We start from the raw sequence: 22,694 nt of genomic DNA on the forward strand, positions 1-22,694 counted from the left end.
AACTGAAGAGCTGGTGGAAATGTGTCATTTAAAAAAATAATTCAGTGTGCGTTATTGTTGCAATTATCAAAACACTCAAGCCAACAAACCAGCCTTAATGAATGTGCATGCGATTGTAAAATGACATTTTAATAGTGTTTTGACAATCAGTAAAAATCGAGCCGCTTGTATTTGTAGCTTTTATTTTATTTTTTTTTCTGGCATGTAAAGTACAAATAATTAAACAATTCCATGAAAAAGTCTTCAAGCGTCTTCAGCTGAAATCCCAGTAATAAATATCCTAGTCTAAACTGAAAGGTTTTTTTTTTCTTTGTTAAATTTTGACATTGTTCATTTGGTCATGTTTGGAAGTATGAGATTTTGTATATTTTTTTTCCGCAGACCATTGGTGTCAACGGAACTGTTTTGATCATTTTCACCTTTGATTTGTTCTACCATTCCAGGAAAAATGTAAGAAAAACATCACTAAGTTACTGCGTCCCCTCTTCTAAATAAATAGACACAAAATACAGTTGGTTGAGAAACAGAAGGACCACTCACCCCTTCAGTACCTAAAGACTCCCAAGGAAACCTTCCTGTAGCTTTTCTGAGCTCTGCACTATTTTGTTGGAGCTCCTGGTTAGGTTTCCAATTGTGTAATGAATATTGAAATCGATACAGGTGATCTCAGTATACAATGCAGCTATGTAAACTGAACCCCTAATATCCCATTTTGTAAATCAAACCATCAACATGAACAAGAAAGCTTCTTGTGAGCATATCAAATCAAATCCCTCCCTTCCTGGCTAGTTGAAGGACCCTCAGATGGGCCAAAGCCTGGCTACAGGGGCTGCGTCGTGTCTCAGGGGTTCACCGAGTGGTTGAAAAAACAAGACTGTGATAAGATTAAATAATTAAAAGATTTTCATTTAACAAGACAAACAGAACACAGGCAGTAAAGGCATAACATCTAGCACAAAGCATGTATGTTTATACACTTCAATTAGTTAAATATAGCAGTGCATTCTTTGACTATGGAGAACGTTTCCAAATCGTACTTCTAAAGCTGTTTTTCTATTTGTCCCCCTTTTAAGAAACGAAATGGTGTAACCACAATTTTGGCAAACTTAAAATCTTTTAAACTTGCAAATATAATGAAATAAACCATAAATATACACAAAACATACTTTATACGAGGCAATAATAATAATCATAATAAATAGTTTTTAAGTTAACAATAAGTTAAAACTACAAGCTTAAAGTCGCCCAAATAATACAAGTTTGTTGGCGCTATTTTGAATTTTTTCTGTTTAAATTATTTTATGTTGCAACAAAAGCTACCACAGACTTTACAAACACAATTGAACACAGATTGATTGAAAGAAAAAAATCTAACTAAGTCTAAAATCTGCATACACTGTAAACTGCAACTAATTAAATAATGGAAGAAAAATAACAAACTTTACCCAATCAATGCAACCAAACATAATCTTTGACCCATGTGTGTTCTCTATGGAAACATCAACAACACAAATACACTAATTTAACATGTGAGTCTTGATATGTAAATGAAATCAATAAATTACAGGAAAAATGATATTTGAAATTGACATGGGCTAAAACTGATGATATATTAGACAGTATTCCTTTCAAGGTCATTGAGAATTGCTCTATTAAGACAGCCAAATGATGCAGTTTGAGCTAGCATGGTCAGAGCACAAATTAGGGGCTGAGGAAGTGATTATGGCAATTTTGAGATCAGAGCTCTCATTGCTTGTTTGATTTCTTAATGAGTCTGTTCGTTTTTGCTCCTTTCACGATTCCGCAAACCATTTCAGTGTGACATTTAATTTCTTTTTTAAAAAATATATATCATTTGTTCTCAGTCAATATAAAAACAAAGCACATTGCACTTACTGTTCCATAGGAAAGTTTTTTTGTCTTTTTAAATGATTATTGTTGTTGCTCAAGCAGTGTAGTACTGTTTCCTGCCATTGTCCTTGGCTCTTTGCTGTACATCAGATGTAGGTGTTCGTATAGACTGTGTATGAAAGGTTGTTTTGGACTGCGGGTTTGGTTTCTTGGGTTGACTGTTCTACATCGGACATGGCTGGGTAAACAACTCCAGCTGCAGCTCAACGTGGCCTGTTATCTCGGTTGTTCCTAACGTCTATCACTGGTCTCACCAAGTGCTCAGTCCTACTGTGCTATCTCTTTCAAATTGCATGACCAAAAATAGCTAGATTAGTCCCTTTATGTGGTCAGCTCTGGACACGCCACGAACAATCATTCAGAGTATTTCAGGGGAGGAAACAGCATGAGTCAGATTGAAAGATGCCTGTGTAAGTATTTGAAGTGGTGCAACGGTTTTGAAGGATAAATTAGTCACAAGACAAAGCGGATGATTTAAATGTCGGGGGAAATATTATAGGAGGATGCGTTTTTCTTTCGTCGAGAGACTGATTCATCGCATTTATTTTTGATATGCCTCTTATCATTCGGTGTCTGCATGAAAGATGTGCAAATGGGATTGCTTGCATCTGTCACTTTTGGTTTAGTGATTTAAAGATTTATAAATGTAAACTGATATGCGCAACTTAAACGTTCAAAAAGTAATGATAACTGAAATTGTAGAGGGTCCTTATTCAATAAATAACATCGATTTGTACAGCAATTACTTAGGGAATATTATAGTTGGTCTTAATTGAACCTTCTTGTACTGACTTGCAAAGCAGTTCTTTGGCAAAACTCAAATCTATCTAATCGTAAAGACTCATGCTCAATCTCAGTTGTGAATCTGCGTCACTGTTTCAATCTGCATTTTACTTTTTTATTTAATTTTGCAAGCAGCTTATAGAATTTTCCAGCTGGGCAATGAGCTGGGCTCATTGCAGCTTTATCTGGGATTCTCAAGTCAAAGAACTTCATTTCACTGCACCATCATTGAAGCAACACTGTACACAACTTCAGGACAAGAGATGTGTGTGTATGTGTGTCTAAGCAGTCAAAAGTATAGATATGTCTGTCAGGCTATACCCCCAACTGTTTACCTGTAACTTTATTTTTTTCTCCATCAAATTTGTTCTTGTTAGGTTCGGTTTCAATCGTCTTGATATGGTTAGACAGTTAAGTTTGTATGAGATACATTGTTCCTTCGCCCCCTCCCCAAATCCCCACCCATACACCGCATGCTTGTTCCCCCTTGCTCTGCAAAGATCAGAGGGTTTAAAATAAAGCCATGCGATGTCCCAATTTTTCCAAGCTTAAGAATCTGTAAAAATTCAGCACAAGGTCTTGTTCCTTTGTATGTATAAAAATAGATTTATCTCTAATGTAATCCTTTCAAAGAGATCGTCCTCTTTGGCTAACACAGCGTCATTTAGAAAAGCAAAAAGCAAAAATGTCTTGAATATAGTTGACCTTATTTAATCTTTTAACGTGTGCAGTTGTCTTGATATTGAAAGACATTAGCTCTCCCCCATGGTAAATCATCAGTCTGGGCTCTAACAGACATTTCAACTAGACAGGTTGGCCTTAATGTTTCATCAAGGGTGCCATAAATAATCTTCATGCAGTTGGGTTGGGGATATTTTAGAAATGCTATTTTAGTGGTTGTGCCAAACAGATCTGAAGCAAATAAATAAATACTTTTCTGTTGTAAACAGAAGTATAATTATGACACTTTCTTTTCTGCAAGGTTGATATTGTGCAGTCATCTCTTGATAGGGCAGGAGTTCAACGTTTCTGCGAAGCTTTTGTGAGAATCAAAGAGTTTTAAAGTAAAACTGAGGAGCGTTTAGCAAAGTTGGAGGAGCTGTTAATATTTCTCCTCACTGGATCAGTGATAATCTTTACATTGCTGGATATCATCACTCACAGACATGACTCTAAGTCAACTTTAAGTGCTCAGTCTTTAGGAACTGCAGTTTACTTAATCTGCTCTATTCATATTTTTACCCATATATTCTACTGAAATGTAAAACTTTGACCTCATTTGTTCAGGGAGCTTCTATCTATGCACTCAAGAATAATACCGGTGCTCTTGAGTTTTTGCTCATCTGTGTTGTTTCACAGCAAACCTGCTTTGGCTGTTGTTGAGTTCACAATTTTTCAGTAGTAACCCTTTTTTTTTTTTCAAAAGCACAAATTGTCTTTGTCTTCTCTTGACCTTTTGACAAAGGATCTCATGCCGGATGATGGCTGACAGAGCAAAAAACAATCATCTGAAAATGATGCAAAAAGCAAAACAACACCGGTATTTCCCTTCGACGTGGCTGTGTTATGGTGAAACACTTTTCATCTCGCACTCTTCTCTCTCATGGCCACCGGAGACTTACTAATGAACACTGTCACCATGGGAGCCCTGCCACTCTGCTCTAAGTTCACAGACAGTCTGCTTGTATTAGATCCATCTTAAGGACCGATTAGAAAAAATACAGCTTTACTGGACTAAATATGTGTAATCTTCTAGTTACTGAACTGTGTTTCTGTGATACATAAGTGTACTATTGTGTTGTTTGTTGTGAGACTGTGAGGGAAAGTGATTCTGATGGCCTTCAAACTACTCTTTTCTGTGACCAGTATTCATTAGTTAACCTAAATCATATTGGGTCTGAGCTGAACAAGCCCAGATAGGGTAGAGAAACTGCCTTTACGCTAGGCACCACCTAATGCAGGTCAGGAAACAGTAGTCAAAGTTTCTAGAAAATGCTTACATACTCGGCTATTATAACCACCTTAAATATTGAATATATAGTTATATTTTAATAGACGTATATAAGAGAACACTGTTTTTTAATTTCATTTTCTTTGATCTAAAAAAACTTGCTGATTCAAAATGCCCAAGTGTAAAAAAAGTGACTACATTCTCTCCAGCGAGATAATGGGAGAGATGGTGGGGTAAGAGTTTGGGTAAATTGCACATATTTCGTTCGCTTAAATTGTTTGATCGTTTTGTTCATCAGTTGTTGCTATTTGCCTGAATTCAATCAAAGCACTCAGTACACATTCTCCGTCACATTCGTTAGACTGTCTCCTAAATAGATAGCTCTTGCCCCTACCCAACAAACCAGCTACGTACCCCTTCTAATTCAATCCAGGCAAATACAGGGAAGGACTAGCATGTTGTGTAAAGAGAAAAGAAAAACTCCACTAGTGTGTGTTTACTTGAAACTCTGACTTGTGTATGCTTGCATATGGATATGTTTGTGTCGTGTGTGTGCATGTGTGCATGTATCTGCGTGTCTGTGATTCCGTTTTTATGAATTTATGTGAGAGAGACTCAGTCCAGGCCCATGTAGAGTGATGGCACAGGGAGCTGCTCTCCCTGCAGGTCGAAGGAGCTGGCGGCAACAGCCTCTCTCTCTCAGGCCTTGTGCTGCTTACTGGTCTTGAAGGAAACCTGCAGCACGCGGTCACCCAGGCGATAGCCGTTAAGGCTAGCAATAGCCATGGCAGCTTCATCGTAGTTGGTCATGGTGACAAAGCCAAAGCCCTTACATTTGTTGGTGGTGAAGTCACGGATGACCTTGACATTGGTGACTGCACCGAAAGGCCCGAAGAGCTGCCACAGGACACTTTCGTCCGCCTCAGGGGACAGGTTGTACACAAAGATGCACCAGCCGGCTCCAGTTGGACCGGTAAGGTTGACGCCGGCCAAACTGGTCATGCTGTCAATGGTGATGGGTGAGAATCTGGGGAAGAGAGTGGGAGAACTACCATGGGTGTCATTCTGAAGTTCCACACAGCATTCAGTGCTCTATACTGTCTCTTATGAGCGTGTATCTTTGAGAAATGTTAACGCTTGTAGTCAGGCATGGAGTCAGGGGACCCCATCTCCTTCCCCTCTCCTGCACAGTTTTGTAGGTAAATATGTGTGGGCAACACAGTGGCTCCAAACTACCTGCTTTCATACAAAATGACACTGTGAGCCCTGAGACAAGACACCCACACAATCTGCATATTTTCTCATTTTCTCTGCTGACCAAAGCCTCTGGAAGAATTAAACACATGAATCACGATGTTCAACGGAAATCACAGTATTGAACAAAACACAGAAACCTAGAGAGGGATGAAAAGCAAATTGGAATCAAATCATACAAAAACTGGAGCAAACAGAGGAGACGCAAACGGAATCTGGTATGTCCATGCTGGTGAAAAAAAGGGGACATTAAAGCAACTGAAACTGACAATGTTAGTTCATAAATAAATACATAGAAATTATTTCTATTAATCAAAACAAAAGAACAAAAGGTTAAACAAAGCCATGCCAGAATACCCTGCTGTCGGAATGCTGCATCATTGCCTAATGCAATTACAGATAGTCTTTTGTTGGCTCAGCTGCTTCTGTAGCATGGTTAAATGGGTTGTGGGCATTAAGAATTATGGCTAGTATCTGATTTTGAGATGAAGTCAGCAGGTGGTATTCCGGGCACTTTGTTTGAGGTTTTATTTTGGCATGGATGCTTTTGAAAGTACACCTTTGGCATTTACCTCTTGACTCCGTAGCTGGCGTTTAGTAAATTGTCGAGTCTGCAACGCAAGAGGGAGAATGAAGGGGATGCAGAAGTTAGTTATGAGATCTACAAGGAAGGGGGGGCTTTCATGTTAACATGTTGCTCCTTCACCAGCTGGCCTCCAGAGGGCATCCTTCACTGCAGCGTAGTCCCAAACCATCCAACCACAAACTGATGATGTGTCAAATTGGCCTGCTGGTTTTTATTTAAGCTCCAAAGTAATATGTTATTTTACATCTACTTATTCAAATTAAGTATTCATACTGAGCAAGTGAGCATTCCAAATCTGGGGGTGTCTACAGTTTGTGAAGTCCCTTAAAAATATTTCATGCTGGAAGCCTTGGAAAACTTTTTATTCATAATTATCCACATAGATGTGGATAACATCTATCATTATGATGCCTAAATGCCTATTAAGTATAGGCGACATTCATTTAACTTTGCTTTTTTTGTTGTATTTGGGAAAAATCTGGTTTCTTACATTGGTTTTGAGCTGTTATTTGGATCGGGTCCCTTTCCCAGTGAAGGGATCACACTGCAGTGTAAAAGAAAGTCAGAGAAAGAAATTGAGAAGGAGGGACACCATATTGCCATTTCCTTCTTTACTAGAACGTAAAAAAAATAGCTTAATATGTATTATAGTGACAGACAATCTGTTATTTATTCTTTAATCATTCTCTGTATTGTTAAACTAGATCACATTTACTAATTTGTGAATGTGCCACTTCAAAAATATTCAGATGCATTTACTCTTAGCCATTCTCTCATGTAGTTTAGAAAAACTTGCTGACTTGGCTACTGACACAGTAATGATATTCCATGTCTTACTAAAACAATACAACGCTGACACACTTGCAATATTACGAGTTGGATTTGCTATTATTGAGTTTGCTTAAGCTCAACGACAGAGCAGGATAACCTGTGACTTGGCCTTGAAATTATATTTATTTACAGACTATCTGTTGGTTAGTAAGGGACTCATACATCGGGTGGTATGAGGTTGGTAAAGGTTCAGTACCTGAAACGCTGAGTCTGGTGGTGGAGGGGTCCTGTGTAGCGACGAGCAGCAGTCTGGTACAGCTGAGTGAGTAAGGCCTGGCCTGTCTTCTGGCTGGGGTTGTTGGCGAACTTGACAGTGATGGGCTCGGCAGCACCCAAAGGCTTCTGTCCGTTCAGTCCTTTGATGGCCTCCTCTGCTTCATTTCTCTTGTCAAACCGGATGAAGCCCACTCCTCGTGATATGCCTGCTCCGAATAGCAAAGCAGGACAGTGTTACTACCTTGGCATCAGTGTTGCTTCCTGCAAGCGTGACTGGTCTGACACGGGCTGTATTGATATATAGTTTATCCCAAAAAACTGACTGACAGTACCTGTAACTTGGTCCACTAAGATCCGTGAGGTGATGATCCGACCATATTGGGAGAACAGCTGTTCCATGTCCTTCTGGCTCATTGTTTTAGGGAGTCCACTAACATAAAGGTTGGCATCGCGAATGGAAGCCGAACTAGGCCGGGCATACGATACCTATAACACACAATATAACATAACCACTGTGTTTTGTTTGTTTGTTTGTTTGTTTGGAACAATTAATAGCAGAAAAAAGAAGAACCGTCACTTTGACTGGAGGCACATGTTAGCTAAAACTAGACTGAGTTTCCAAAAAAATTGTTGCGATTTTGCCTTGTTTGACATTTACAGACCCAGTTGTCTGTTTGGTGTCTGTGGACTTAATCAGAGTCATAATGAGAGCATTGCAGACATGCTATAACGGCTGTAACCGTTACCCACAGTCAGCTTTGTTTTGTACTTTAAAAAAAAATCAGCCTTAGTTGATATATTTTCCTGAATTCACCAGTGACTTAATTAGTGCATGGTCATTTTCTAATACATCTGTGTTTATATCCCTTATGGTTTTCTGTTGGTCTACTTTCAGAACATTTTGAGTTAGTGGTGCAGAGCAGGATCTAATTGGCTGTAAAAGCAATAGACATGTTCTCATTTTTGTGTTTATAGGAACACATGAGCACTTCTGTGACAGATAGTCCAGTCCAGTGCATTGTTAAAAGTGGTGTGTTTGTGTGTGATGGAGAGACAGAGTGAGTGTTGTCTGAGATAGGCTGAGCTGCCCTCCCTGTCCTGCCTCCTTCCTTTGTCTCTATTCTCCAGGGAAGAACAGCTCTACAGGCAAACAGCAAACAATGTGATTGCATCACAAGAATTGCAAGATTCCCAATAACATATAAACATGGTTTTCACACACACCCGCGTGCTATTTGTCTGCATGTATATGGTGTAATGAATGCAAATGTATTTAGAAGTAGTTGCACTATTCTTTAGTTTGTTCTGACACAAAGAAAACAGTGATAACAAGTACTACACATATATTGTAGATATCTTTAGTGTGAATACAGGTGTTCTGATTTTATCCATTACTGCTAAGCACTAGTGTCTATTGTGCACACAGATGGACTGTATGAGCAGGAGGGTTGTGTGTTGGAGTGATTAGGGTGTTCTGGACGAGTCAGGGGGGAGTCACTGTGTTCGGGGAACAGAGGCTGCCCTATAATTAACCCTCTCGCTGTCGCTCCCACAGTACAGATGGTGCCTGAAGCCCATATGGCCTCTAATCCTGTCATTGGCATTCTGCTCTTTGAGCTACCCCCTACCCTTTTACTGCTGCCCCCACCCTAACACCTTCACCCCTTTCTATTGAAGCTTCCTTCAAAATCAGGAAGATGAAACCGGTCTATGGCCGCATGAATTATTTTTGAGATTTAAGAATAAATTACAAAGCAGTTAATTACAGACAGTCATCTATGTACAGATACATTAAATATGGATGATCTTATATGATTAACATTGCAGTGTAATAATTATCATGACAGTCTCATTACTCCTGCTCTAGAGTGAAAGTAAATTCACAAGGTTATGTGCACTTTTAATATAATATGAAATACGATTTGTCTGTCTGTTTATCCAAAAAGTAAGCATATACAATCTGTGACTTCAAGCGAATTGTTTGATCAGCCATAAGCCATTTTGAAGGACAGCTGTTTTAGGACCACCTGCTCTGCTCTTTCAAAAATTCGATTTTTCAATCCTGCAGTTCATCTCAATCTTTGATCTTCTTTTATTGTGTTCGGGGGATGGAGAGAATAAGTTTTTATGCCCCATCATCTGATTTTGGGACAAAGGAGCCCCCCTAATTAGCCTAGATTGGAGGCAGATGGGCTAACCTGGACTGACCCTCATGCACCACAGTCAGGCTTCCTAATTACATTTCCATCACAATAACCTTTGCATGCTGTCCGCCCCTTGCTTTCTGACCTCCACTCTCTCCTCCTCTTGCAGCCTTTCTCTCACTTCCTTTGTTCTAGCCTTCTGCCCCCTCATCCCCATTTTCTTCCCCTCCCTCTGTCACGTCTGTCACTGCCTCTTTCAGCAACCCCCTTGACAAAATCTACACTTCCTCTCTCTGTCTAGCATGCTGTGAAGAATTTAAAAAAAAAACGAGAGTAAAATTGGTTCAGTTCTGCTTACCTTGATTGTTTTAGTCTGCAATTTGAGACCATTGAGTGTGTTAATAGCCTTGTCTGCATCATTTGGGTCGACATAGTTTACAAAGCCATATCCCAAACTCTGTCCTGGAGACAAAGAGAGAGATATAGATGACGTTTGGGATTTTCCAAAACAACAAACGAAAATCATATTTTTTGGCATGTACAATGTGTTGCACCTGTTATCTTGTCTCTGACTAGCTTGCAGGACTCAATTTCTCCAATGCTACCAAACAAACTTTTGAATTCTTCCTGGGTCATGTTCTGAGGCAGATAGTTGACGATCAGGTTGGTTTTGCTGTCATCTGTGGAGCCGTTTGTGCTGATGACTGGGCCGTTAGGCAGACTGGTTCCGCTTGGACCGTTGGACACCTGGGTTTCCATGGTGCTGATTATCTGCTGAGGAAGAGGGTGGAGTTAGATTCATAATTCACAAAGAGACATGGTGGTGATCGGCGCTGATATAAATATAATATTTATCACACCATTTTGCAAATGCAAATATAACCGCGCACACAGACTGTCCACTTTGTCACTGTCAGCAGGAAAGGTCAGGAATCAGCAATGCTAAAATGGAGACGGATACCAGCTCTGATTTATTATCCCCCACCCACCCCCACTGCACCCCATATTTCCTCCTCTCTCGCTCTCTGCCTCTGGTCCTGCAGATGTCACAGTCCCTTTTCCCTTTCTCCTCCCCTCCCCCCACTCTTTTCCAGGGTCAAACACCATTACATCATTACACAGGGATGGATAATAGTGATAGAAGAAGTGTGTGTGTGTAAGGTTGGCAAGAGACTGGGGGAGTTAGGAGTGGCAGAGGTCGAGATTATGGACAAAGGGAAGAAAGCGGCACTGTTAAATGGATTTGGTGCTACAATAAAAGGAGAATACCACGGTTTGGTTAAAAGATAAATCGGGATTACATGTTTGCTCTTCTGCCTTTGTGTTTCCTAGTGGTCAGCTGACAGTGGAGTAAGGGTATGGGTTAGTATACAGTACTATGCTCATGTCTGCTCTGTTGCTCTGGTGTGCACCATCTTGCTTAACGTCAGCCACGTGGGATTTCAAGGAACATCTGTTTGGTCGCAAACAAAACTTCCTGAATTATTTTCCACCCACTCACTCACAAGCAACACCTACTGCTTGGTGTTTAGAGAAACATATCTAGCATAAGCCTTCATAGGAAATGACCGTGAACTCTGTTCACATTAAACTACACTGAACTGATGGAGATCGCTCAACTGTATGAGATTACTGTGGTAGTCTTACATACCATGCTTTAAAAATAACCACCTAAATGTGTAAGTCTATGATTCTCGCATTTACTTATTTTTTTAACTTAAGGTCTAAAGTCATTTATTTGGATTTGATTCCCTTCACTTGTCAAAATAAATGAGCGTTTGTGTTTTTGAATCGTGACGCTAAACGATCACCTTTATAGCACGGCCCTGCTGTGCCTTTGCACTATATTTTTGAGTATAAAATTTCAGCTTTTATGCAGCTTAGTAACTCCATAAATTGTCTGAATAAATAACGCTTGCGTGGTGGTGGAGGCCAAAATGTAAATTTTGATGTCAGATTGCTGGTTTGAGCTGCTGCAGAACTGGGTGGGTGTTATGCAAGTCAAATGGGCTAAATGAATCTTCTCTTGGATGCTTACAGTGTACTCAAAAGCAACAAAGGGACTTAATTAATAAATCCTCAAAGTTATTTTGAAATTTGCATGCTTGATGGAGAGTTTATTATAGGTGTCCTTGAATCACTAAACAGTATAACAGGAACACATATTTCTCTTTAGCTCTTTGAAGCATGTACTTTTAATGGACAATTGATGTTATTTAAAAAAAAAATTTATTGGAAAAACCTGGATGGTTAGCAGACAGAATTGACTCATGTCAGAACCTCATGTCATCTCTTCTAAAACAAAAAACATATCATTGTTTCTGTGGTAGGACTCATTTTACTGAAAAGGACTCATTTCTTCCTTTGTGTGTTTAATGTATTTGTCATTTCATGTGCTCTCCCTCTTTTTCTAGTCCCCCTGAATAGGTCTGTCTAATGAAACCTGCTTTTTCCCTTGCTTCTGTGACCGTCTGTCTTGCTTTGAGCCTCACCTTGACTCACGTTGCCCAGGTAACAGCCCCTCAAAGACTGCATTGTTTCAAATGGCTGAAAAAGCTTTCTTACCGTAGGCTGAGTGTGTGTCTGTTCTCATTAAGAGCGCACAGGTTAGATATTTGTCCGCCTTTTATTCTGTGTATTGTATGGCTTTGTAGGAAATATAAGTCAGATTGACAATGACAAGGGGCGAAGCAGCACAGTGACAGAGTTAAAGCAGCCTAAAAATAAAATACTTCAAACACACATCTACGCACAAACGGCAGATGACATAAAATAGCAATCTGTCAAGCAAAGGTTTTGATGTCCAGCTGTAATGCCGAGTGAATATCACTCGCGTGCCCCTCTAAACGATAATGATGAGTTACACGTCTTGACAAAATAAGGTGGAGTCAAGCGGTTATGTTATTCATTGTAATAATAACCTAGTACATTGTTGTGTGATGTGATGCATCTGACTAACAGAAACACAAACAGCTGAACGTGTCTCAAATATGACAGAAGCATTTCGAGGGAGGGGGGAAAAAAACAAAAAACATATTAGAGCAAATTTGACTCGCCAACGAAAATAACCCTCAGCATGGCAGAGCACACATTCCCAGTGAACAGTGTGAAGTTATATAATTCACAGAGCCACCGAGGAAAGGGCTGGGCTCAGAGATTGGCTGACACAAGCAGCAACTGAGATTAAGATTTTCATATAGAAACCGAGAGCAACAGCATGCTTGGAGGTTATTTGAAACAAATAGAATTTTTTTTAGGCTGTCATATTTCATTTTATACACCACCAACAATACGCAAATACTCTGGATTGCAGTAACCCAATTACTGTGTAATATAGAGAAATTACTAGGGTGGATGCACAACAGCATGAATAATCACGATATGCTTTAAGTATACACATACTCCAGCTAGTGGCTCCAGAGATTTTTAAGTATTGGTGACAGATACAAAGATCTCTCCAGGGCTAGTTAGATTTCCTAATTGTGTAAATCCTTTGCTGCCTTTCATTACCCATTTTTCTGAATCACTGTCTAAAAAGAATGAAAACAAGCCAAATAAAGACAATTTTTAAAAATATTTTTGCTGTGGTAGCTCTGTGTGTTCCCCCACCTCGACTGCTTTCGTCTATTCTGGGGTTCTGCGAGATCTCCCTTAATATTTAATGTACTGCATCAGCATCGCCTACACATGGTCCCAGACTTGCACGCAAACAAGAGTCCTGCCTCCACTGCCAAACACATGAACCCAGACTCGCACGCAAACGAGAGCCCTGCCTCCACTGCCAAGCACACATTCCACCTACACGGTACACTATTAAATTACAAAACACAGAAGCATTACAAGACTAAATGTAAATGCAGTCTGTGTTCTCTGTCTTCTGATGCATATAAACAGCTTCCCCAATTCATTTCTGCTCCAAATGCACTAAAGGACCCCAGGCTATAATGTACGGAAGAATAACACTTTCCCAGTTTAGCTCATAACATGGGATTTACCACATTAGAGGTTACAGTTTGGATGTAACATCTAGCGTTTTGACACAAAGGTCACGCAAGGGAATTATAAGCTCAGTGTAGAGGTAGATTCACTTGCCCTGCCTGTGTTATGTGTATCTTTAAATCAGTCAGAATGCACAGTAAATGTATTTAGATAGACACGGAATTAGAATCACAACAAAGATTTCTTCTTTTAAGACATAACCTGTCCCTATTTCACATTTTAATGCGTTATGTAAAGATTTTTTGTTTTTTGAATTTTTCTTTTTTCTGGAAGGCATGAATCAAAAGTAAATGCAAGGCTAAGGTGTAAATGAGCCTTCTAAATAACACAGATTACAGGATTATCCCAAACAAAGGGCATTAGCCACACTCTCTGCAGCTTAAGGGATCATGGTGGCAGCTGTAACACAACAGGACGACAGGAGTCACAGCTCCTGTCAGCCATGCACTCAGACTCCATCCTATTCTTTACTCCACAGACTACAAATGAAAGATTTCTAACAGATTTCAGCTCTCGGAGGAGCGCCTGTGCACCGCTTTGATAAAATCACAGCAGACAAAGGCGAAGGAGAGAAATCTCGCAAGTCCTCGTAGCATGCGGGTCGCTATCCAGCGTGCTGAAAAAGGGAGTGGCTTTCGGACGGTCTCATTTTGAGGCCGGCGATGGCCGTGAATCAACCGAAGACCACCGAATCGTCATTATTATTAACACTAATGGTTTTAATTCGAAGTACGAGCAAAAACAATAAAAATAAAAATAGGACAACAATCTCGATTTGTCTTTTTCTCTTATTTCTCCCTGTTTTAAAAAGCCAAGACTTGTGAGCTCTGCAGGCATTCATGAACCGGAGCGCCTATTTGCTGAATAAACGTATTGAAACGACCAAACAAAAGAGCCACCCGTTCCTCCTCTTCTCTCTCGCAGAGGCTATGGCAGCGCTATGAATATTAATGTAAACAGTGGCGCTTTGTGTGGTGGCCAGGGGGCTGCAGGACTCTCCGGGAACAATGATTGTTACAGTCACCAGCTCCGAGTTAAAAAAAACGCCACGATAGGTCAAATATAAAATCCAAAGTATTTATTAGCGCTTTAAAATGGGTTACTTTTTCTCTTTTAGAACGGGGCTCTTTTAATTATTTGTTTAATAACTGCCTTTGACATAAAGCATTCTTGAATTCACTATATATTTATATATAATTAATTCACAATGATATATATTTTAAAAAAATGAACTGTCACATAAAATATAGAATTATTTAACTCTTTATGAAATTATCACTGTCGTTGTGTTAGGATTTTGCAAACAGGTAAATTCTATAGTCTCAGAGGAAAATATGTTTTCTAACTCGGCCTGCTGGGTTTATTTGTTGTTAACTATATAAAGTGGTGGGCAACAGGAGGCATTTAACCGCTTATTTGAATGGGATTTTACGTCTCGACCTAGGACCCAGCATAGTTGTAAATAAATGACATTAAGCCTACGCTTATAAACGTTTAAACGTTTTATTTCTGACGTCAGGCTTAAAGATTCACGTTTAAATCCGTGCGACTTAAGATCAAACAGCTGCTTTTAATGTGATGTCCTCGACTGTCCTTGTCCTTGAATTGTGTAAGTGCCTTGGAAAGGTTATCTGACTCAACGCTTTTATTTGCTTGGCACTGCGGTACAGGCATGGGAGACTGCGGACCATGTGGAGGGGAGCCACTGTCGGTGTGACACTGTCTAGGCCTGCAAAAGGACAATAGGTAACGTACAGAGCGAAGAGAAACCACAAGTGCAATTGGAAACGAGACAAAAAGTGGACAACAAATCAGACCGATCCTGTGCACCTCCGTGTTGCACACTTTTTCCGAGCAATATTTCAAATTCCTTGAAATGATCTTACAGGTTATATTTTTTTTCGAGGACTATCTGCCTCTCGTCCTGTTTCCTCTGAGTGTTAAATAATTTATTTTGGTTACTATTATTAGCCATAGACTGAGCAGCCTGAACAGTTTATTATGTTTAAATATGTCAAGCTCTAATTAATAATTACGCAATTCCCAAAAAAACGAAATTAACGGTCATTTTTATTTTTCACTCTTATAAATACTTACTGCTCTCCTGCGCGCAATATTAAGCTTTTTATCTTCAGCCTTTACGCTTATTCTCTGTTTCTTGGTTATTCATTTGCTTCAATAATTTTATGCAAACGTGTCTGGTCTTAATTCGCCTGTTTGGATAAACTGCATTCAAGCAGAGCATTTGAAGAGGAAAAGCTGAATAGGTCGTTTGAGGCTTCAAGGCCCTTGTTGGGTGCTCAGGTCCAGCAGAGACACGCCCAATCCGACCGTCGGCACACAGCAAAGCTAATTTATCAGCGCTCGTCGGATGAAAGGAGACGAGCGCACTGCGAGCAAGCATGGCCATCTTGTAGCCTACGTGAGCGCTGTGAAACTCGGAGAAATGCGCTTAAAATGGAGATGTCCGTGTGCGGCCTTTACTGTCGCGGCCTCTGAGATTTCCAGCCCATTTACTCGGTTACATCGCAACGAGAACCCGGAGGAATTTGGACTTTGTCTGATTCAATGCTAACCAATGGGTGCGTAATCTCTCTCCTCCCCCTCCCTCTCACGGAGTGACTCGACCCTTTTTTCCCTCCCTTTGCCTCGTTGGATGGGCCCTCAGCCTCCGAGGCATCATGTTTTGTCTCAGAAAGCCGTCTCCAGCATCCTTGTTCTGCACCAGGCAGAGAAAGCCCGTCCTCCCCCCGCGCTGAACCGCCTCATGGCATTTCTCCCTCTCCATCACTCCGACCCTGCAGGATTCCTACATCTTGACTGCTTATTACGAAAGAACTATAACCAGAGCTGCGACATTTAGGCACTTCTAGTAGCTATGATGCTAAAACGTAAAACGTGTGCTACAGAAAATGGCAGGGAAAAAAAAGAAAAAGAGAATTCTTTCAACGCGGAGGATGACTGCAGGCTGGAGCGCAGCCGGCATGGCGCATCACTCAGTATGAGATTACAAACTGCCTGTATCGATTGTTAATCTTATCGTAATAATAAGGCGTCGCATATTGGACTTAAACTTTTGACACTAATCCCAACTCTCCTGCATGTCTTGGCACAACCACAGATCTGGGTTTTAATCTCCACAAAAAAAAGCATGAGTAAAAAAAACGATGTTACATGGATCTGTCTACGACTAGCTGCATCACATGTGTACACAAAGGGACTGAGATAGAATGTAAGCTACAGCATCTCCCTCACAAATATAAGAGAAATAGAGGCATACGTACAGTAACCATTCTTGACGTACAATGAAAGAAATCTAGGTCCTCCTTTGCACTGGTCTTGAATCTGAAGGCTGAGTCTCTTATATGCTCTTCGGCCTTTATGTTATTTGGCCCTTATGTTCTGTCAGGAGTGAAACTTAAAAGAAAAAAAAAGAAAAAAAGGAAAAAAATACAATCTTCGCCAAGGGATCTCAGCCCTCTGAGATTGTATGTGTCCTCTATAGGATGAAATGAGGAGAAAGGGCTTTTCTACTGGATGATGATGAGGGAGAGCGTTCTCTCCGAGTGGCGTGGGTGATGGTTCAGAAAAAAAGAGAAGCAGTGATCCTCAGCAGGGTGTGTCCAGGGGAGGGTGTTCTGGTTCTGCTGTTTTTTTGTGTGTAATTCCTTGCTCCTCTCGCAGTCTCCTTCTGTGCCTCTGCTGCAATGTTCTTCTTTTATGCGTCCTCCTGGCTGGCAGAGCGCGCTGCTGATTGGCTATTTGTGCAGGGAGGGTACTACATGGCAGCCATTGCAATGCGCTCGTCTCCCATTATCCCCTTCAGGAGAGATCACCGAGAGTCCTCCCCCTCTTCCATCCCTGCCCTTCCATCTCTCCACTCCCTCCTTCTCGCTGCCCTTCCTTTCTTCCTGCCCCCCTCTTCACACACACACACGCAGAGCAGTGTGAATAGGGCTCCACCTGCACTTTCAGAACAGATGGGTGCAGAAGAAGACAGTGGACTTGTCTCTCTCATTCCCCACACTTTGCACTCACTTCGGCCTCAGCACAGCCCCTTCCTTTCTCTCTTAGTCTTCATTTAGGCCTGCCTGACACCATAGCAAACAACTACGCTCCATAGGCCTTTGTCTTTCCAAATAAAAGCAATGTAGAGTGAAGATCAACAGACTTTCTCAGTCCACATTCATAGTTGTGAAGCAAAAAGGAAGACTAGAGAGCTATGCCACAATTTGGCGTGAATTGCAGATACACACAAAGCCTAAGATCCATACGATGGCTGATGATTTCTGGACATCTCATATGCAAGGCAGATGGTTAGCTATAGAGTCAGGTGCGGACGTGGGAATAACAAATTAGATAGCCCTCAAATTAATTCAGGTCTTTTCATTTAAAAATTGAGAAAAGTACAGTTGTAGTTCACATCAAGCTGTGCCAAATAGTCTTTTATTTTTCTTTGCTTTATGATCAGAAATGTGGCCGGTAGTGATTTTTGTCTTGCTTTATGATTCCAATATCCCCATCCTTAGTAGTTATCAGCCCTCTCTGCCCATCTCCTGCTGCTCACTCCTATGTCCCTTGCTGTGTGGTGAGTGCTCACTGAGACATGCTGTTTGGGCTCATCTATAATGCATCCCCTGCCCCGGGACATCATGTGTGACAAATGACCTATTTCTGTGCAGACCCCCATAGGGCCTTGACCTGAGGGGGTGGGTGGGGTATGCGTGCGAGTATGCATAAATCAGTGTATGTTTGTTTATTTGTGCATGAGGCTATGGTTTTTGTTGATGTGAGGAATTGAGATGATGAATGAAGGTTGGTGCTGTGCGTGGAATTAATGCCTCCTGAGTCTTTTTTAACTGCGGATGAGTAGTAAAAGTGTGCGGATTGGTTCATCTCCTCTCCTTTGCTCTCCCTAAGTGACACTGAGGAACCTTCAGGTATCTGTGGTGTTACCATCTGTGGGTGGATGTTGGCTTACTTTCATAATAAAATACAGGGCAAGAATCAGAAAGAACTCATTTAATTTTACTTTGTGTCTCTTACTGTTCTTCACACCTTACAGTCCCGATCACTCTTGTAGACCCCCCTCTTCCTTTCTGTCATTGTCCCACAGCTCTCTTCCAGTTAGATTCTGAACATGGGCTCTGTCTGATATTTTACATAATTGCCTTACATAAGTAGCAAGCTTGGCTCAGAGCTTGGATGATATTAGCGGAGATGAATATTGCATGAGGAAAGCACTCGTTAAGCGTTAATAAGAGGATAGAGATGGAGCCCCACTGTCAGTCTGTCTTAACCCCGCCCCCACCGTTCTGACAAGCAGTGACTCAACTCAGCCTGGATGCGTTGGAGCCTTTGAGTCAGTTTGTTAAAGAGAGAGAACGAGAGTGTGGATGTGTGTGCAATAGCACACATGTGCGTACGCTTCTACTGGCGTGCATGGACGTCTGAGGTGAGACGACGAGATTCGGTCATTAGGTGCTTGTGTTTTTTCCACCTTTGTTTGCTGAATAAAAGCGGCTCTTGTAACACAAAGGCGCCCAGGACTGTCAACTGACTGCAGGCCCACTTACAGTTCACACTTAATGTGAATAAATGGGCTTAATTGTGGCCCCTCATTAGAGCCCTGGTTAGTAGCACGGCAGCTGAATCCTCCTCTGTGAATAAGAGGGCATTTAAAGCTCCTATTGTGTATTACTGAATCAAAGGATCAAGCATTGGTTTTGCTTAAAAACCTTTTTGTTATTCCACTGATTATTTTCTTATTGTTGAGGGTTCTCCACTAGTGGTGATTAGGAGTCTTGTTGGGGTGGTCCTTTTCTCTTTGTATATTGTGGAATGCACCTTGATGCCAAAGAGCTGAATAAAATTAATACACTGATTCTGAAGACCGTCAGCATTCATAGGAAGCTGCTAACTCTTCAAATAGCCTAGAAAGTACAACAGGAGCAAAAATTGGTGCATCTTTTATGATACATTTTTATATATACAGTAGATCTGCCAATACAGTGATAAATATGTTATATATTAGACATCTGGGTGGTAAATATAGGTTTGTTGAAGAATTGAGGTCTAAATTCGTTAGGTTGGATTTTCTGTTCTTCATCTTTTTTATTCTCACAGTATTACGTCAAAAACCAGTGCCTGTTGCCATTGCCCTGTGGTAAGGTAGTGGCCTTGTGTGTGTGTGTGTGTTTGTGTGTGTGTGTGTGTGTGTGTGTGTGAGAGAGAGAGCGAGAGAGAGAGAGGAGACAGGCGGAGTGAGAGAGTCACACTATGACAGCGTATCTGGGGGATGGGTAGGCTGATTCAGCCTCAGGTCTGGTTAATTCGGTGGTCTCTCCACCAGGCCTGACTCTTGGCAGTCCAGGGTTCTGTGGCAGCAGCAATGAAGCAGTTCTTGCTTTCAGGAAAGGTTCCAAAAATAAATTAGCCTCTTTTTGAAAGGACATTTGTTGATAATGGCAACTGGCCTAATTCAACCCTTTATGTATTATTTGGCAATTTTCTTGCAGTCTCCCTCATGGGTTCACTCTTGCACTTTTTCTCTGTCTCTCTCCTCTCTTTCTCTCTATATCCCTCTCTCCCTCTGTCTGTCTGGATGTGTTGTCTCTGGGCTATTATTAGAGTAGACAGGCTGGTGGGAGGAAGTCTCTGAAGTAGACGCTCTTGTCATTTTTTTTATTTATGTATTATATTCTGCTTTCCATGTGCCTTTTTAATTCTCGGTGTACAGTATCTGTCTTTTGTTTGTATTAAGTGTAGGTGATGCGTTTAACCTCTTTAGACAATGTAACTGTTCCACATTTTTATCATTTGATTAAAGGAAATATCGCACATATGCTTGTCCCTGTGATTATCTGCTAATCATAACATTATTGCTGCTACTGATGTGAATTCATGTGGGTTTGAGGAGGGACTAACCTCCTTTAGTGAGACCATGTATTACTCAAAACCTTTTTAAATATAAAGCCATGCTTATGAATCTTTCATTTTGTCCTGTCTGAGGTGGTATCTGGGGAGAGACCTTAAATACACAAAGCTCTTAGACATTCTCTTTGTTTCTTTTCTCGCCTCAGTTCCTGCTGCTCCATTTCTATCTGACATGGAGGAAAAATCATACATGTGGCACAACAGCAACAGAGGAGGTGCGAGCGTGCCCGTTCTGTCGAGCTGAGGTGTTTTTAGCTTTATTTACTCTGCAAATGCCTCGACTTACAATGAACGGTAAATACTGTAAACAGCTATCCTCCCTCATCCTGGAATCTACTTATTGTGCTTTCATGTACACTTTGTTGTGGTGTTTACTCAACAGAGGGAAAGTCGATTATTAGATAGATAACATAGGCTTTCCAAATTGGATATTATAATGTTTCCTAGAAAAGCTTGTGTAGCCAGTGCACTCTATTTCTTCCCCCTATACTGTCTTCTTTTCCTCCTCTCCTCTTTCAGTCTCTGGCTTTTACTCCCTGTAGTCCAGCTTTCTCCCCCTCACAGTCCGTCCCCTTTTCAGTAATAGGAGACTTGAAATCAATAGCACATTAGTCTGGCCGGAAACTCTTATGAAATTAAATATAAATGACTGAGATTGCAGCTCTACCTGCTGCTGAGAGAGATGCATGATGGCTCTTGGGGATTTTTTTTTTCTTTTCGTTCCTCTCTCCAGTAAACAGTCAGGCCATTTTGTGCTGTTCCTACAGCTTACCGGATCACTGGGATACCTAGTGTTTTTCTTGGCAATTAGTGTGCAGCACTGTAGACTTTGATTGGCTTTGTTTAGGGTTTGACATTTTTGTCCTCCGTGTTGAACAATGACCAATCTGATAGCATAATCTGATAGAGCAAATGGCATCGTGGACGTCACAAAGCCGCGACAGCTCAGGAGGCAAGAAGAATCAGCCGGCCACACCCATCCTCCAAATACAGCAGCAGCGCCATTTGAATATGAATGAGCACTCTGGTTATTAGCAGATTGCATCTTACTTTTTGCTCTCCAGTATTTTCTCCAAATACAATGTGTGCTTTGGCTTTCATTAAGCTTTCAGATTTGCTGCTCTGTACTTTTATTCCGGAACTTTTTACATGTAAATTTTGTTGCTTGGTCGTCTTCCATTTTCATTAACTGCTTCAGCGTGTAAAGTGCAACAATTTCTTTTAACATTCTGTTTGGCTTAAAAGCATAATTTGCAAGGTGGCTGGAGAGTGCTGGCTGGTGGGAGGAAAGTAATATGAGACAAAAAGCCACTGCATGCGCTTCTGGGAATTGGTGGAGGCTTGGACAACAGTAAGCTAATACACATAGATGATATAGAAGTAGATGTATTTGCGAGCTATATTTCACCCCATCAGAGATGAAACGGTTTGTGACAGATGGACTGATATTGTTCTCCTGTATGGCCCATAAGTGTGGCCCCTCCTGCTTTCCCTCCCTGACAGATGTAGGGGGAGGACCACAGTACACTCTTCTTTCTTTCAATTGATTTTGGTGCTTGAACCCTTAGGGAGTAGAGGATGGTGGTGGGATGGGTATATGGAGATGTTTTAGCCATTTCCTGCAGCACAGAAACTATAAAAAAGACCAAAGCAAAGGCTTTAAACGACTCAAACATACAGGCATATATCTGCATGTATTCAAATATGGCTGCACTGTCATAGCAGTGTGCACTCTGTGCACCGCTCTGACTAGAGCTTGGATGGATATTTCCATAAATCTTGGTTAGTGAGTGACAGGCTCACATGCATTCATGCATGTAATGTAGGCAGAGGAGAAAATGTGGCTGCTCATATTTACAGGGTGGTGTTAAAGAAATATACAACTGATTCACTAGATTATATTAGCGCATAACTATGGAATAATGTTTGTGTTGTTAGCAAATTTGCTATTATTTCTTTTTATTATGCCCTCTGGATAAGTTGACTGCCAGGAAATTCTGGATTGTGTGTTTTTTGGGGTAGTAATTAAGCTGATATCATGTGATTCAGCAATGATTACCCCCTGCACCAACGCCGACTGTAG

General features: G+C 40.9%; 1 protein-coding gene across 13 annotated transcripts; it reads right to left on the minus strand.

Annotated features, from left to right (window-relative positions):
- Positions 1 to 165: 165 nt before the first annotated feature.
- elavl3 (ELAV like neuron-specific RNA binding protein 3) lies at positions 166 to 17,482 on the minus strand. 13 transcript variants are annotated; one of them, XM_035910934.2, is made up of 8 exons: positions 16,960 to 17,482; positions 10,231 to 10,447; positions 10,035 to 10,138; positions 7,865 to 8,018; positions 7,513 to 7,741; positions 6,976 to 7,029; positions 6,472 to 6,510; positions 166 to 5,693 (listed from the first exon to the last, which is right to left on the minus strand). In XM_035910934.2, exons 1-8 carry the CDS (start codon positions 16,966 to 16,968, stop codon positions 5,345 to 5,347), a joined length of 1,155 nt encoding a protein of 384 aa, XP_035766827.1. In that variant the 5' UTR covers positions 16,969 to 17,482; the 3' UTR covers positions 166 to 5,344. The 13 variants fall into 13 exon arrangements, with proteins under 13 accessions (XP_035766827.1, XP_035766826.1, XP_006798195.1 ...); XM_035910933.2 differs by having other exon boundaries at positions 7,513 to 7,738; positions 10,231 to 10,450; XM_006798132.3 differs by having other exon boundaries at positions 166 to 5,672; positions 10,231 to 10,450.
- Between the last annotated feature and the right edge of the window lie 5,212 nt (positions 17,483 to 22,694).

This window comes from Neolamprologus brichardi, chromosome 4 (assembly GCF_056152115.1).
Source record: "Neolamprologus brichardi isolate AB-2024 chromosome 4, ASM5615211v1, whole genome shotgun sequence".
NCBI classification, from domain to species: Eukaryota; Metazoa; Chordata; class Actinopteri; order Cichliformes; family Cichlidae; genus Neolamprologus; species Neolamprologus brichardi.